Raw genomic sequence first — 15911 nt, forward strand, 5'->3', positions numbered from 1 at the left:
CTGAAAGTGAGAACAGTGTTGCTGGAAACAGGACAGATCCATGTGCTCAGGTCTAGGGGGGAATTAGCATGCAGGACTGGGGGGTAGCGGGTTAGAATATCCTGGGGTTTGGCCTCTGGATTACTATAGCAGGAAAGTGCACCCACCTCAGCAGTGGTTTCCGAGAAGCGAAGCTCCTTTCCCAGGTGAGATGCACGGCGGTGGGAGAGCGAAGGGGCAGAAAGGGTCATGCATACACAGTCTCTTGGCAGATGGTTCCTGGGAGTCCTTACCTGAGAAGGAACAAAAAGACAATGCAAGGAAAAAAATACTAAGATTCAGAGGGATAACTTAAAAAAAAATTACAGTAATCACAGCTAATACTTGTGGCTCATTATGTACTAAGTCCTTTGATTCTCATAAGAACTCAAGAAGGTAGGTACTGTCATTTCCTCTTATGTACAGAAAAGGACACTGAGGCACAGACTAGGGCAACTGTGAGGTCTGGGGGCCTGACTGTGAGGTCAGGAGCAGAGCTGGTCTGGTCCAAGCAGTCCTGTCGCAGCTGTGCTCCGTAAGCCTGAGCCCACCCTGACTCTGACAGGACGGAGTAAGACGAAGGAAGGAAAGAAAACCCAAGACGTGGTAGAATACTTCAGAGGAGACAAGCAGAATTCACACTGCATCGCACCGTCAGTGACATGGGAAAGAAAAAGAGACAACCCATGAGTAAATGGTTTAAAAAAAAAAAAAACAACAAAGTGGCAATCCAAGGATTAATTACAATAGAACAACTCTGGAGGCCTTATTTTATTAGAAAAATTAATTAACAGAATCCTAGTAAGATTCCAGAGAGAACATCTAGGTGGAAAAATGGGTAGCCTCAGTCATTTTCTTTAAAAGTACTAGACCAAGGGGCGCCTGGGTGGCTCAGTGGGTTAAGCCGCTGCCTTCGGCTCAGGTCGTGGTCCCAGGGTCCTGGGATCGAGTCCCACATCGGGCTCTCTGCTCTGCGGGGAGCCTGCTTCCCTCTCTCTCTCTCTCTCTGCCAGCCTCTCTACCTACCTGTGATCTCTCTCTGTCAAATAAATAAATAAATAAAATATTAAAAAAAAAGTACTAGACCAACATCTATGTATTTTTAATAGAACAAAGATACTAGGAATCTTAGGCATGTAAGAGCTTAAAAATATGCTCTAGTATTTCCTCCAAAAATGATTTTATTACCAGCACATGGAAAGAATCAAAATTGAGAATTCAAGAATGTAAAACTTTTAATTTTCTTAATTTTTAAATTTAAAAGAACTGGCTGAGGAGGAGGGGAATGTAGTAAAATCGGGGTAAAAAAAAATATATATATATTTGCTAACTAAAGACAAATGCCAGTAGAATGTAAAATAAGTTCTACAATACATTACTATAGAAGGTAACCATTATTAAGTAAAAAGAGAAGGTTGGTATACATAACAAATTACTAGCAGTCAAGGCAGAAACAGGACAAGAACTCTAATATGAAGAAAAGATCATTCGGAGCACCTGGGTGGCTCAGTGGGTTAAGCCTCTGCCTTCGGCTTAGGTCATGATCTCAGGGTCCTGGGATTGAGCTCTCTGCTCAGCAGGGAACCTGCTTCCCTTCCTCTCTCTCTGCCTGCCTCTCTGTCTGCTTGTGGTCCCTGTCTGTCAAATAAATAAAATCTTAAAAAAAAAAAAAAGATCATCCAAAATATAGTTGTAGAGAGCATGAAGACAAAAGAGGAAAAAAGTGGTAGTGTCTCTGGAAGACGAGAACTGAGCTCAGATCTAGGTGTGGGCTGTGCCGCCCCGGGGACCCTGGGCCGGCAGACCCACCTCTGACTCTCACTTGAACTCCTGACAAACCACAGGTACCTTCCGGGAAGCAGTTTGCTTGGACGTCTGGTGCCGCCTGAAGGGTGGGTCCCCGCATCACCCGGCTTTGACAGGCAGCCGGGCTTGCTCTCCAGGATTGCAAGGAACTGTAGCAAAGAAGCCACCATTAGCGGGTGCAGGAGCAACCCCGCCCTCCCTGCCCCCCCACACCCAGCTCCAGCCCAGAGGCTGCTGGCCACAAGGTGTGTTGCTGGCCGTCCCCCTGGAAAGGCTTAACTACATACCTTCGCAGCTGCTGCCCCACGTCCTGCCCACGTCTAGGAGCTCACTGCAGGCCTCGCCTCTGGCGTACTCATGCCTTGTCACACCCTCAAGCCGTAGGAGCCACCGAAAACCAACAAGGCAGCAGAGGCCACCACAGAAGATTAAGAGACAATCAAGACCTCTGCCCAGGCTGGCTGAGGAGGTTCGTCTCCCACACGAGGTCAGTATGTAGAAACCACCTAAGAGAGTTGAGGAAAATGAAGAAACAGAGGGATTTTTTTTTTTTCTAAACAAAAGAACAAGACCAAACTTAACCAGACCTTAATGAAACAGACAGAAATGATTTATCTGACAAGTAACAGCCATAAAGATGCTCACTGGGTTGGGAGAACAATATGCAAACAAGGTAAGAATTTCAAAAGAGAAAATATAAAAGTGCCAAAGAGAAATCAGAGTAACAACTGAAAACCCGAGTCAGACTGCACCACGTGGAAGCAAGGACCTGAGAGATCAGGACGGCGAGTCTCACGCAATCGGAAGAGGAGACAGATGAAGGGGACTCACAGCACTATCATGACCACATCAAGTGGACAAACCTGCATGACTTGCGGCCCCAGACGGGGAAGACAGGGGCAGAGCACGTACTCAAAGAAATAATGGCTGAACACTTCTGTTAACTTGGGGAAACAAACAGAAATCCAAATCTGTGGAGCCCAGGGGGTTCCAAAAAAGATGAATCCACAACAGCCCCACGTTGAGACATTATAATTAAATTGTCAAAAGCTGAAGCAAAGAAGAGAATCTTAGAAGCAGCAAGAGAAAAAAATGCCTTGTTACCTACAAGGGAAACCCCTTGAGACTAGTGCAGAGTTTTCAGCAGTCCACAGGCCTGAGAAAGGGGCAGGATATAGTCAAAATGCTGAAAGAAAGAAAAAAATGCCAACCAGTACTTTATCCAGCAAAGTTGTTCTTCAGATTTGAATGAGAGTTTTCCAGACAAGCAAGAGCTGAAGGAATTCACCACCATTAGGGTCAGTCTAACAAGAAATGTTAAAGGGATTTCTTCAACCTGAAAGGAAAGGATGCTAATTAGTAACAATGAGACATTTAAAAGTTGGGTCCCTGGTAAAGACAAATACATGGTCAAATTCAGCACACTCTAATGTTATAATGGTGGTGGGCAAATCACTTAAAAAATACAAGAATATTAAAAAGTTCAACTACAAAAATTTTTAATGGATATTCAAAGTAAAAATAAACATAAATTGTAACATCAAACCCAGTGTGGTGGGGGAGTGTAAAAGTGTAGTTTTTATGTGTGAAGTTAGCGGTTATAGCTTAAAGTAGATTGTTATAAATATCTTCTATAAGCCTCACGATAACCACAAAACAAACCTACAGTAGATACACAAAAGATAAAGAGACAGGAAACCAAGGATACAAACCTGCAAAAATGATCAAATCACAAAGAGCAAGAGATCCAGAGAGAAACAAAGGAATTACAAAACAGCCAGAGAACAATTAACAAAATGGCCATATCTGTGAATAATACCTTTAAATACAAATGAATAAATTCTCCAATCAGAAGACACAGAGTAGCTGAACGGAGAAATAAAGTCTTGACTATATGCTGCCTGCCAGAGGCTCACTTCAGCTTCAAGGACACACAGACTGGAAGGGAAGCGTTGGAAAAAGATATTCCGTGTATGGAGGCCAAAGAAAGCAGGGCAGCTGTATTTTCATTGGACAAAATAGACTTTAAGACAAAAGCTGTTTAAGATAAAAAGAAGGTGGGGGGCAATCCAACAGGAGGTTAAACCATTTGAAATAGATACACACCTAACAGAGGAGCAGAATGCCACAGTAGGAGTCTTCAGTGTCCCACTTCAACAACGGACAGATGATCTAGACAAAACCAGTAAGGGAACATTGGACTTGAATAACATGTCGGATCGGATGGACTTAGATATTTACAGAACATCCCATCCAACCCCAGAATACACGTTCATCTCAGAAGCATCTGGAACACCAGCCAAGGCTTACGACAGGTGAGGACACAAAAGAAATCTGAAGTTTAAGGTGATTGAAATCATATCCAGCGATTTTTCTAACTAGAAATCAATTGTAAGAAGGAAAAACTAGAAAATTCACAGACACATGGTGGTTAAAAACATGCCACTGATAATCAACAGGTCAAAGAAATTGAAAGAGAAATACACAAAGTGCTGACGCAGGCGACTGGCTGGTTCAGTCAGCAGAGCAAGTGACAATGGATTTCCAGGTTGTGAGTTTGAGCCCTGTGTTGTGTACAGAGATTACTTACAAATAAAATCTTAAAAAAATGTGGACACAAATGAAAATGGAAGTACAACATACCAGAACTTACAGGATGCAGCAAAAGCAATTCTTTTTTTTCTTTTTTTATAAGATTTTTATTTATTTATTTGACAGAGATCACAAGTAGGCAGAGAGAGAGGGGGAAGCAGGCTCCCCATTGAGCAGAGAACCCGATGTGGGGCTCGATCCCAGGACCCTGGGACAATGACCTGAGCCAAAAGCAGAGGCTTTAACCACTGAGCCACCCAGGTGCCCCAAAAGCAATTTTAGTAGGGAGGTCCCCAGTGATAAGTGCTCACATTACAAATCAAGAAAGACCTCAAACAATCTCAAATAAACACATCAACTATACCTTGAGGAACTAGAAAAGGAAGAACAAACCAAGCCCTATGTTAGTAAAAGAAGGAAATACTAAAGATCAGAGTAGAAAGAAATGGAGACTAAAATGACAATAATACAGACCAACAGAGTTAAGAGCGGATTTTTTAAAGGCAAAAACAGAAAAACCATTAGCTACCCTTACCAAGAAAATAACAGAATTTGCTTTGGCAGCACACATACTAAAATCAGAATAAAAATAAGAGAACTCCAGCAAATAAAGTATAAATGAAGGAGGAGACATTTCACGAATAGCATACAAATACACAGATAATAAGGGACTACACTGAATTACCAACATATCGGAAAACCTAGGAGAAATGGATATATTTCCAGAAACATACAACCTACAAGATGGAATCATGAAGAAGCAGTGTATCTGAACAAACCAATTAATAGTAAGGACACTGAATCAGTAGTCAAAACCCTCACACAGTGAAGTCTAGGACCAGACAGCTTCACTGGTTAATTCTGTCAAACATTTAAAGAGCAGAAGAGGGGGCGCCTGGGTGGCTCGGTCGGTTAAGCAGCTGCTTTCAGGGGATGATTCCAGGGTCCCGGGATCGAGCCTCACGCTGGGCTCCCTGCTGAGCAGGGAGTCTGTTTCTCCCTTTCCCTCTAACCCTCACTTGTGTGTCCTCACTCTCTCGCTAGTGCTCTCTCTCAAATAAATTTGAAGAAAAAAAAAAAATCTTGGAAAAGAAAAAGAAGCAAGAAGATGGTACACTTCTAAAATCGTTTTATGAGGACAGCAGAACCCTGATACCAAAACTGGACAAAGACACTCTATGAAGGAAAAATTACCAGCTAATATCCTTGACGAACACAGCTGCAAAGGGCAACTGGGTGGCTCAGTTGGTTAAGTGTCCGCCTTCAGCTCTGGCCATGATCAGTTTCCTGGGATCGGTCCCGCATCAGGCTCCTCGCTCAGCAGGGAATCTGCTTTCTCTCTCTTACTCCCCCTGCTTGTGCTCATGCTCTCACTGTGTCTGTCAAATAAATAAATAAAATCTTGGGGCGCCTGGGTGGCTCAGTGGGTTAAGCCGCTGCCTTCGGCTCAGGTCATGATCTCAGGGTCCTGGGATCGAGTCCCACATCGGGCTCTCTGCTCAGCGGGGAGCCTGCTTCCTCCTCTCTCTGCCTGCCTCTCTGCCTACTTGTGATCTCTCTCTGTCGAATTAAAAAAAAAAAAATAAATAAATAAATAAATAAATAAATAAATAAAATCTTAAAAAAAAAAAAAAAAGAAGGCCTGAACAATGTATTAGCAAACAAAATTCTATAGCACATTAATGTGATACATAATTTAACAAAATGTAAAATTCATAGGATCATCTCTATAGTTGGGACAAAAAGCATTTGACAAAATTGAAAATCTATTCATGATAATAACTCCCAACATACTGGACACAGAGACAAGGTACCTCGACAAAATGAAGGTCATCCATGACAAGCCCACAGCTAACATACTTTGAATAGCTGTAAAGCTGAAAGTTTTCCCCCTAAGATCAAGAACGAGACAACAATGCCCACTCTCAACAATTAACTGGAAGTCCTAGCCAGAGAATTAGACAAGTAAAAGAAATAAAAAGCATCCAAATCAGAAAGGAAGTAAAATTGCCTCTACTTACAGATGATATATGATATACAGAACACCATAAAGACTTGACAAAAAAATGTTAACTAATAAATGAATTTGGTAAAGTTATAGGACATAAGATATGTATACAAAAGTCAGCTGCATTTATATACACTAACATACTACTAACAGAGACATTAATAATCCCATTTATAATTTTGTCAAAAAAGAATAAAGTAGTAATAAATGTAGTCAGGAAGGCGAAAGATCTGCACATGGATACAAGTAAGATTTTATGGAAGAAACTAAAAAAGAATCAAATGGAAAGATATCCATGCTGATGGACTGGAAGAATTAATAATAATGTCCATACTACTCCTCTACAGATTCAGTGCAACCTTATCAAAATTTCAGTGGCATTTTTCACGGAAATAGAATAAACAATCCTAAAAATTTGTATGGAACTACAAAAGACCCTGAATAGCCAAAGCGATTTTGATGGGAATAACAAAGCTGGAGGAAACACACTTCCTGACTTCAGACAAAGCTACAGTAATCACAACAGTACAGTACTGGTATAAAACAGACACAAAGATCAATAGAACAGAGGGCCTAGAAATAAATCTATGCAACACATAAGCAATTAGTTTAGGGCAAAGGAGATAAAAATATAAAATTGGGAAAGGAGAATTTCTTCAGCAAATGGTATTGGGAAAACTGGACAGGTACACAGACTCCTATTTTACACCATACACAAAAATTAACTCAAAATGTACTAAGATCTGAAATCATAAAGCTCTAGAAGAATACATAGAAAGTGACCTTCTGGACATAGATCTTGGCAATGTTTTTTTTTTTTTTTGAATCTGATACCAAAATCAAAAGCAAATAATGAGCCTGATTTTATCAAACCTAAAAAGCCACAGCCAAAGAACCATCAGTGAAAAGAAAAGACAATGTACGGAAGCGGAAAGAATACTTACAAATTATATTTATATTAATATTATATTATATTTTATATTTACAAATTATCTGATAAGCAGTTAATGTCAAAAAAACCTCACAGAACTCAACAGCAAAAAACCAACTGAACTAAAAACTGGGCAGAGGATAAGAACAGACATTTTTCCAAGGAAGATCTATAAATGACCTACAGGTCCGTGAAACAGTTACTCAAAGTCAGTAGTCATCTGAGAAACGCAAATCAGAACAACGACAAACCACCTCGCACCTATCAGAATGGCCGTCATCCAGGACGAAAGCATCGGCCAAGATGCGGAGAAGAGAACCCTCGCGCCCGGGGGCTGGGAATGTCCCCTGGTGCCGTCATTACGGAAAACAGCATGGAGCGTCCTCAAGAATTCAAGAAGAAAAAGCAGAAAAAATATGATCCAGCCCACTTACTTGTGGACACACATATACATGTGTGTATGTGTATCTGTATACCCCAAGGAAATGAACAGCATACAGGGAAAAGACACGTGTGCTTCCATGTTCACCGCAGCTTCCCCAGCACGACCCACAGCAGCTAAGACACGGGGACGCCTAAGCGGCAGCCGGCGAACAACCAAGCTAACCAAGGGCGCTAACCGTATGCAGCGGAGGGTTATTCAGGCATAAGACAGACAGACGTTCTGCATTTGCAGTACCACAGGTGGATCTTGAGTGCATTGTACTTAATGATATAAACCAAAGACAAATATTGCATGGTATTACTTATATATGAAATCTATTAAAAAAAAAAAAAGTCAAACTCTTAGAAATAGAGAAAGAAAGTAGCTGCTGGGCGCTGGGGCCTGGGGAGTGGCCCTGGGCGGCGCAAACAGGGAGCTTTTTAAATTGGTACAAAATTTCAGCTCTAAGATGAAGTTCGAGGGTCTAATGTATCATGTGGTGCCTACGGTTGGCAACACTGTATTATAGAATTGAAACGTGCTGAGAGAGAACTCACACATCCCACATACAGCCAAGAGGAACAGGTGAGGTGCTGGACGGTTCTTCACTTGACGGGAGGAATCCTTTCACGACCTACTGCAGATCGACTCCTGATGTCCCCTTCAGTTATCTAAACAACTTTAGTCATCAATTTTAACACAATAAAGCTGAAAAAGAAATGCAGTTATGATAGTTAGAGACTATGCCCTGAACACTGATACCAAATCAACTGAAGCAGAAACTATAGCCAAGAGAGTAATAATGGGAAAGTAAAGGTTTATGACAAAAGTGGTAAAGCAAAGTTAGATAGGAAAATGTAAAATACCAAACCTAGTATCTTTATAAACAGAGTATAACAAGATTTACAGAAATATCAACTGATCTTTTTACAATGATAAAAACAAATTAAAAGCAAAAAATAAATTGAAAATTAGCATGCTACTTTATTCTAAGTTATTAAGTCAAACATTAAAAAAATAACAAAAAAAAAATGAAAGTACTTATCTTCCAAATTTTGATGTCTTAAAGGTGAAATCAGAACTAAATTCATAGCCTTAATTAAATGCTTACAGGTTTTTTTTTTTTTTAAGATTTTATTTATTTATTTGACAGAGAGAGAGAGAGAGGGAGAGGCAGGCTCCCTATTGAGCAGAGAGCCCAATGCAGGGCTCGATTCCAGGACCCTGGGATCATGACCTGAGCTGAAGGCAGAGGCTTAACCCACCCAGCAACCCAGGCGCCCCAAATGCTTACATAGTTTTAAAAGGAAAAAATGCCACTGCTTCTCAGCCTTTTTGGCTAAGATCAAGTGTAAAAGGAAAAAAAGCCAGGTAACCATTCAATTTAAGAAAATTAAACATGGAAAAGAATTCTGAGGAAAAGAGCAAACATTAAGAATAAATGGGCGCCAAGGGGGATGCCTGGGTGGCTCAGTTGGTTAAGCAGCTGCCTTCAGCTCGGGTCATGATCCCAGTGTCGTGGGATCGATTCCCACATCAGGCTCCTTTGCTTAGCAGGGAGCCTGCTTCTCCCTCTGCCTCTGCCTACCACTCTGCCTGCCACTCTGCCTGCCTGTGCTCAGGCAAATAAATAAATAAATCTCTGACAAATAAATAAATAAAATCTTAAAAAAAAAAAAAAAAAAAAAAAGAATAAACGGGCGCCTGGGTGGCTCAGTTGGTTAAGCGACTGCCTTCAGCTCTGGTCATGATCCCGGAGTCCTGGGATCTAGTCCCGCATCAGGCTCCCAGCTCCCCAGGGAGTCTGCGTCTCCCTCTGACCTCCTTGCTCATGCTCTCTCTCACTGTCTCTCTCTCAAATAAATAAAATCTTAAAAAAAAAAAAAGAATAAATGACAAATCAGTCAATCAGAAAGTATAAAATTGTTAATGTAACAGGTGATTTTGTCAGAAAATTCGTCTCTAAGGAGAACCACCAAGATTTAGGGGAAAAATCTATGTAATTCAGAAAAAAGCTCCAAGCTTGACAGGACCAATCAGCCTAGAAGAAATTTTGAGGAAAAAAACACCTAAACTACTGCAGAAAAAGCCTGCCAGCTTCAATGATTTCGTTTCAGGAATAGTCAGTTACCATTCTAAATAATCTCCTGCAGAATATGGAAATAAAAAAACCAGCACAGGGATCTAGTTGTGAAAATGCATATGTTCCAGACATTGACCTAAATGCTCCGCATGCCTTGTCTTAACCATCAAGTGAATCCTCAAACAAGCACTATTTACTATTCCAATATTTAGATAAACTAGAAAGAGATGGTAAGTTCCAAATTCAACAGGAAAAAAAAAAAAACCGACAAACCTGGCATAAGCTTGAAACCAATCTCATTAGAAGTAAACATTTAAATAAAATGTTGACAAATCAAATTTATACTCAGACATCAGTAAGACTGCAAAGCACACAATATTAGAATTATTAATATAAAAACAAAATTCATGGATTTAATAAAAATACTTTAACTGATGTTAGAAGAGCACCTAATTAACAGATATTCCTCATGTAAATTCTTCAAACACTACAAACAAAATGCAACATTGTACTTAACATTCTCATTAAAATGAGGACTAAGACATGGAAGCCCTCTTTGATCATTATTTGTTGTATTTGAAGTTCTCATCACCACAGTAAGAAGAAATGAAATTAGAAAATTATTCAGAGAGGATACATACTTAGTAAATAAAAACTAAGCATCAGGGAAACCATTAGCTCTAAAAGAGCTCATTCAGTAAGTGGCTCAAATAAAAAATAAAACCTAAAACAGATTTCCTAGTCATTAACATGGTGTGTTACTGGCACATCTTTAAAATGAGGATCAATGGTACAAACTTCCAGTTATAAAATAAGCAGGTCATGGAGATGAGGAATACAGCAGAGGCAATATGGTTGATGATCCTTTAAGAATGTTTGCTGACCGATGGTGACTACCCTAACCGTGCTGAGCACCAAGTCCCGTGTAGAACTGTTGAACCAGGGGGTTGCACACCTGAAACTAACATAACATTGTATGTTAATTATACTTCAATTAAAAAAAAAAAGTCGACCACTGGAACAGATCTGTGTCCAGAAGCAAACTCACACAGACATAGTTTTTCAGTTCATGACAATGGTAACAGTGCAGTGTATTTGGGAAAGTCTTTCTCAAGAATGATGCTGGGTTAATTGGATGATCAATCAAAATACAGAAGGTTGAACAATAAAACTGCTAGAAGAAAAACATGATAAAACATTCAGACATCAGATATCCATCTGAAATAGGACTTGTATCTAGGAGACAGAAAGAAGAGATACACATCATAAGAAAAAAGGCAGACAACTCCATACAAAAATTGGCCAAAAGACAGGAACAGATACTCCACAAAAGGAGACCTGTCCTCTAAATGGCCAAATGCATATGAAATGGTGTTCAGTCTATCAGGAAGAACTAAAGTAAAACTGCATTATGATGCCAACAGACACGGCCAAAATGGCTAAAATGAAAATACCAAGTACTGACAATGATGTAGAACAGACGGAACGCTCCCTACACTGCTGACAGTGGTAGGGTTTGATAAAACCACTCTGGACAGTGGAAAAATCTGAATAGGGTTGGAGATCTACAACCCTAAGAGCCAGCAACCCTCCTGAATACATACTCAACTGAGAAGTGTAACACATTCACCCCCAAAAATGTACAAATATATTCACCGTTCTATTTCTATAGCCCCAAACTGAAAATATATGTCCATCGGTTATAAAATGGATTAGCTGTGGTATGATACAACGCGGATAAACACAACAGAAAAATGCACAGCCTGGAAGAGGACAGCCAAACGACATACAAGGGTGGATCTTGCAATGGGGAGCAAAACAAGTCACAGACGGTTCTGCATGAATACAGTCATACTGTTAAAGAAAAGAAACAAAAAAGCTAAAACTGTGGTAGAAGTCAGGATCATTACTACCCCAGGAGTTAGCGGTTACTAGAGGAAGTGGGAGAGGATTCTATGGTCCTGATAATGTGCTAGTCTCAATCTGGGTCGTGAAGTGGATGTGTATATATGCCAATATAAAGTAATTCAAACTTTTGCAGTTAATGAAAATATTTATTCAAACCTAACTGTAGTACAGTATCAAGTTGAGTTAAATAAACATTACGTGTATGATACGTAGTTCCTTAGGAATAGACCACCGCCAGATCACAGAAATTTTTAACAAGACATATTTCTGCAGTAAGGTTTAGCAATTACCACGTGATTTCCACACTGAGAAATAGAACTAGGATGGATTTAAGTTTTTTAAAGGCCCAGTATTAAAAAAAGGCTGAGGGAAATGACCCTTTAACATATACACCTGTAGAAAAACTCCTTGATATACTGATATTTAATCAAACAGAAAGCACTTAAGAGAATATACTTTAATCTAGGCACAATCGGTCAGATATTAATGGTAATTTCTGTTCTCATTTAAAGGTTTAAACCAGTTTTTCAACTTGACTGATGTGTGTGAGTCTGATACAGAGAAGGCACCTCTTTCATTCTCCTTAAGGACTTTTTGAGTAACTCTTTACAACCTCTTAGGGGGCACAGAGACAGTACACTATATCTAAGTACAGATATAGTTACTTAACACAGCCCATTTAGGAGAAACTAAATTAAAATATAAAACTATGATTTCTCTTTTTACATCTTTTGATGGACATGGCTTTCTAAAAGGATAACAGAAGATAATCCTCCACACAAGCTTTAACATAGAATACAAGATTTAAATTAAATGTGCACTGGTCACTGTTACGTACTAAGTTCTATGAATTAGTGCAATTCTTCAAATCCCCCGTATATGGGAAAAAGTATACACATACCAAGACATCTCTACTACATGAACTTTGTATGGCTCAACAGTCTAAACATTTAAAGTTCTGTAAAAGATCTTAAAAGTTATAAACAAATAGAACACTCAAAAATGGTTTACAAAATTCTCTTTAAAACAAAGAGACCAGAATGACCAGGAGAAACACTTTCAAGTGTAAAATTTCAGGAATATAATCTTTACTGCAATTATAAGAAAGGGTAATATTCACTCTGGGAAAAACCTAAATTGTTCATTTATGATCGCTCCACCAACTGAGGCTGTTATCTCCTTTGTACTACTCTGTGGCTGTCTTTAAATGTCTTGTACGACAGTTACTGAAGGCAATTTTATAAAGAAAAGCATCATTTCCCCCCCCACACAAAATGAGAAACTACTCCAGACGAAAGCGCCTCAGGGATCACAAGAAATAAAAAAACACAATGTAAGAACACTAGATTGATTTAACCTCTATTTCAACAAGATTTATACAATATTTACAATACGTAATTGTCAGAGCTATACAGTTTTGCAGATTGGCTTTACTTACATTTCTGCAAATTTTTTTTCCAAAATAAAAAATATCCCAGGTAAATCTATTTACAAACTAGGAAGCTGCTTCAGAAACAGCATGATTCAGATATAAAGTGAAATTTCAGTACAAGGAAAGTGCAGGTCATGCTTTTAGGTTCTGTCAGTATCTCATTCCCTACACTCATAGTTTAAGGGATACGAGTTTTAAACACTAATGTTCTTTTATGTTCAGAATGTTTACTCATCATAATGCAATGATAACAAAAATTTGTCCACATCCATTCCAGCTGGAAATGAACTGGGTAGCTTCTTTTTCTGTCAAAAAAAAAAGGGGGGGGGGAGAAAAAGGAAAAGAAATAAAAAAAGAAAAGAAAGAAAAGAAAAAAAAAGAAAAAATAAACCTAAGTTAACATATTGAACTCAAACAAGGCCAAAAAACTTTTACTTAGAACCTCGTATCAGGTTCTACCTATACTACTAAAATTTCGCTAAAATTTTTAGTTCGTTGGAATTTTAATTATACAGAGAAGTAGCAACACATTTTATAAATCCAGAGTTAATAAATTCTACTTCAGTGGTACTTTAACATTAGTTTAAGCAAAACACTTTAAACAAATTCAGAGTTTGTGAATGCTGAGACAAGACAGGCCATGCTTTCTATGAGGGTGTCAGTCTCACCAAACCACAGTGAGTCTCAGAAGCTCTCCTCACTACAAGTAACAGGTACTGTTCCGGCCCCAGGCGTCTTAGGAATGCTATGTTTACTCCGTCCAGCCTCAACGTAAGATGCATGTGGTAGCCTCAGGTCAAGCGATGCAGCTGAGCCCCAGAGGCTCCGGGCTTAACCACGATCACAGAACCAGTAAGCAGGAGATGCGGGGTTCAAACCCAGGTTTGCGTGGCATCAAAGCCACAGATCTTTCCCGGGTACTGGACGTGCCATAGACATGTTAAACACCTTTCTTTTATTCAGTTTACTTACTAAGTGGCTAAATAGGTTTAGGAAAAATGGGTTTTGGTTTTCAAAGCTATCCCTGCACTGCCTTCCTACAGATAACCATGCCCAAAGGAAAAAAACAGGTAACTTTAGCTTTTACACTGCTCCAACATATTAATGTCTCTAAGAGCCAACGGAAGAGATGGCAGGACACTGAAAAACCCCCAAGAGGTAGGAGTTGCAAAGCTGTTTTTTACTTTAATTCCACACACAGCAGTGGCTTCCCAATCTTTCATGGCTTCTGTCATTCTCCCAAAACACTTGGGTCCTACCAAGACAGAAACAAAAACCTCCTTTCCCCAAGGCAATGCCTTAGCACAGCCAAGGTGATTGTTTTGCAAACGCTTCATTTCCCCTAGACAAATTCTGCGTCCCACACTGGCTGAGACACTCTGCTACGGAATAATTCTGTCAGTCAAGACTCAAAGCCGTCTTGACCGGAGGGTCCGGTCAGGTAGCTGCGGCAAAAATGCTGAGATCTCTAACGTGTGCACTGAAGGAAGGGCAAAGGTGTGGTTTTGAAATTAAGACTTTCAAACTTGCCTTAATTTTCTTCTTTTTCATTGGGAGTGATGAATTCGCAAGACTTTTACTGGAAGCCCGAGAGGTTCGTTCACGCTCGTCCAATTCCTCCATTTTCCGCTTTTTTGCGGTGCTCCTGGAGGAGGCTCGGAACTGCTGGGTGTTGTCTTTGAGGGGTGTCGTGGAGGCGGTTCTGGCGACGGCCGCTCGGGAGAGAATCATGAGCGTGTGCGCGGCCATGCTGACGCTGTTCTCGCTCCCGGTCTCACTGGCGGGGCTGCAGGCAGGCAGGTCTGGGGTGACAGGGGGGACCATCACCTTGGCTGTGCTACTAGAGGGGACCTTGATACCATCTCTCGGTTCTTCTTTAGGTCTGTCCCCCGCCCCCGCGCCAGGCGTCCGGGGCCCAGGCCCATCAGAGCTCTCGGGGAGCTTTGCGACGGGGCTGGGCCACTGGCCATCTGGCAGCACGTCTGTGGTAGGTTTGCTCGGGGCGTTCATCACAGAACTGGCACATTTAGTCTGTTCTTGTTTTGGATCCTTCACAGGTGCCCCTACTGAAAAGGCATTTTTACTATTTGAGGATGTGCCTTGTTTTTTGGTTAGTTCTTGCAGTGAAGCTATGGTTTTCTCATTCCGTAAACCCCCATTTTGCTGTCCATTTGACAGTTTTGAAGTTTCTGGATTTTTCTGCCTTTCGACATCACTGCATAATTCATTCTCCTTATTAGCTGTCGCTTTATGGAAAGATTCAAGTACAATTTCTGTCGGTGAAGCTTTCTTTTCTAACTGGGTTTCTTTTATGGCGGTATGTCGGCTATTGGCAGTTTCTGATTTGGATAAAATCTTAGGCAAAGGAGGCCTCTCTCTCTCTCTTTTGAGAGCATTATTAGAAGGGGGTTTTAAGGTGGAGGACACAAGGGGTGACTCAAGATTAGGAAATGAAATGTCATTCCTTTCTTTGTTTTGGGACGCCACCTTATGGTTCGTGCCCTGTGTATTTGCCACAGGAGAAGTGATGCCGTCAAAACACAGCACACGTCTGTGGCTCTCAAACGGTTTGCTAGTTGGAACTATGCTCTCTAATGAAAAGGGAACTGTGATTTCTTCCAATTTTTTCCCAAGATCTGTGGCCATATTCTTGTCAGACACTTCAGTTCTGCAAAGTAAAGAAATACATTTTAAGCAACATAAAGAAAT

General features: G+C 40.3%; 1 protein-coding gene across 9 annotated transcripts in view; it reads right to left on the bottom strand.

Annotated features, from left to right (window-relative positions):
- LOC116599439 (protein NPAT) overlaps nt 1-15911 on the bottom strand; it is a 68015-nt gene that overhangs the window by 3834 nt on the left and 48270 nt on the right. For 3 of the 9 annotated variants that reach the window (XM_032359273.1, XM_032359274.1, XM_032359270.1), the window contains 2 exons: nt 14733-15870; nt 11896-13507 (listed from right to left, as the gene is read on the bottom strand). In XM_032359273.1, coding sequence (XP_032215164.1) covers nt 13430-13507; nt 14733-15870 — 1216 coding nt within the window. In that variant the 3' untranslated portion in view covers nt 11896-13429. Of the gene's footprint in view, nt 1-146; nt 273-1827; nt 2331-5770; nt 5796-8206; nt 8488-11895; nt 13508-14732; nt 15871-15911 lie in introns of those variants that run through there. The other 6 variants (XR_004289374.1, XR_004289375.1, XR_004289373.1 and 3 more) reach the window with 6 other exon arrangements.

This window comes from Mustela erminea, chromosome 9 (genome assembly GCF_009829155.1).
Source record: "Mustela erminea isolate mMusErm1 chromosome 9, mMusErm1.Pri, whole genome shotgun sequence".
NCBI lineage: Eukaryota > Metazoa > Chordata > Mammalia > Carnivora > Mustelidae > Mustela > Mustela erminea.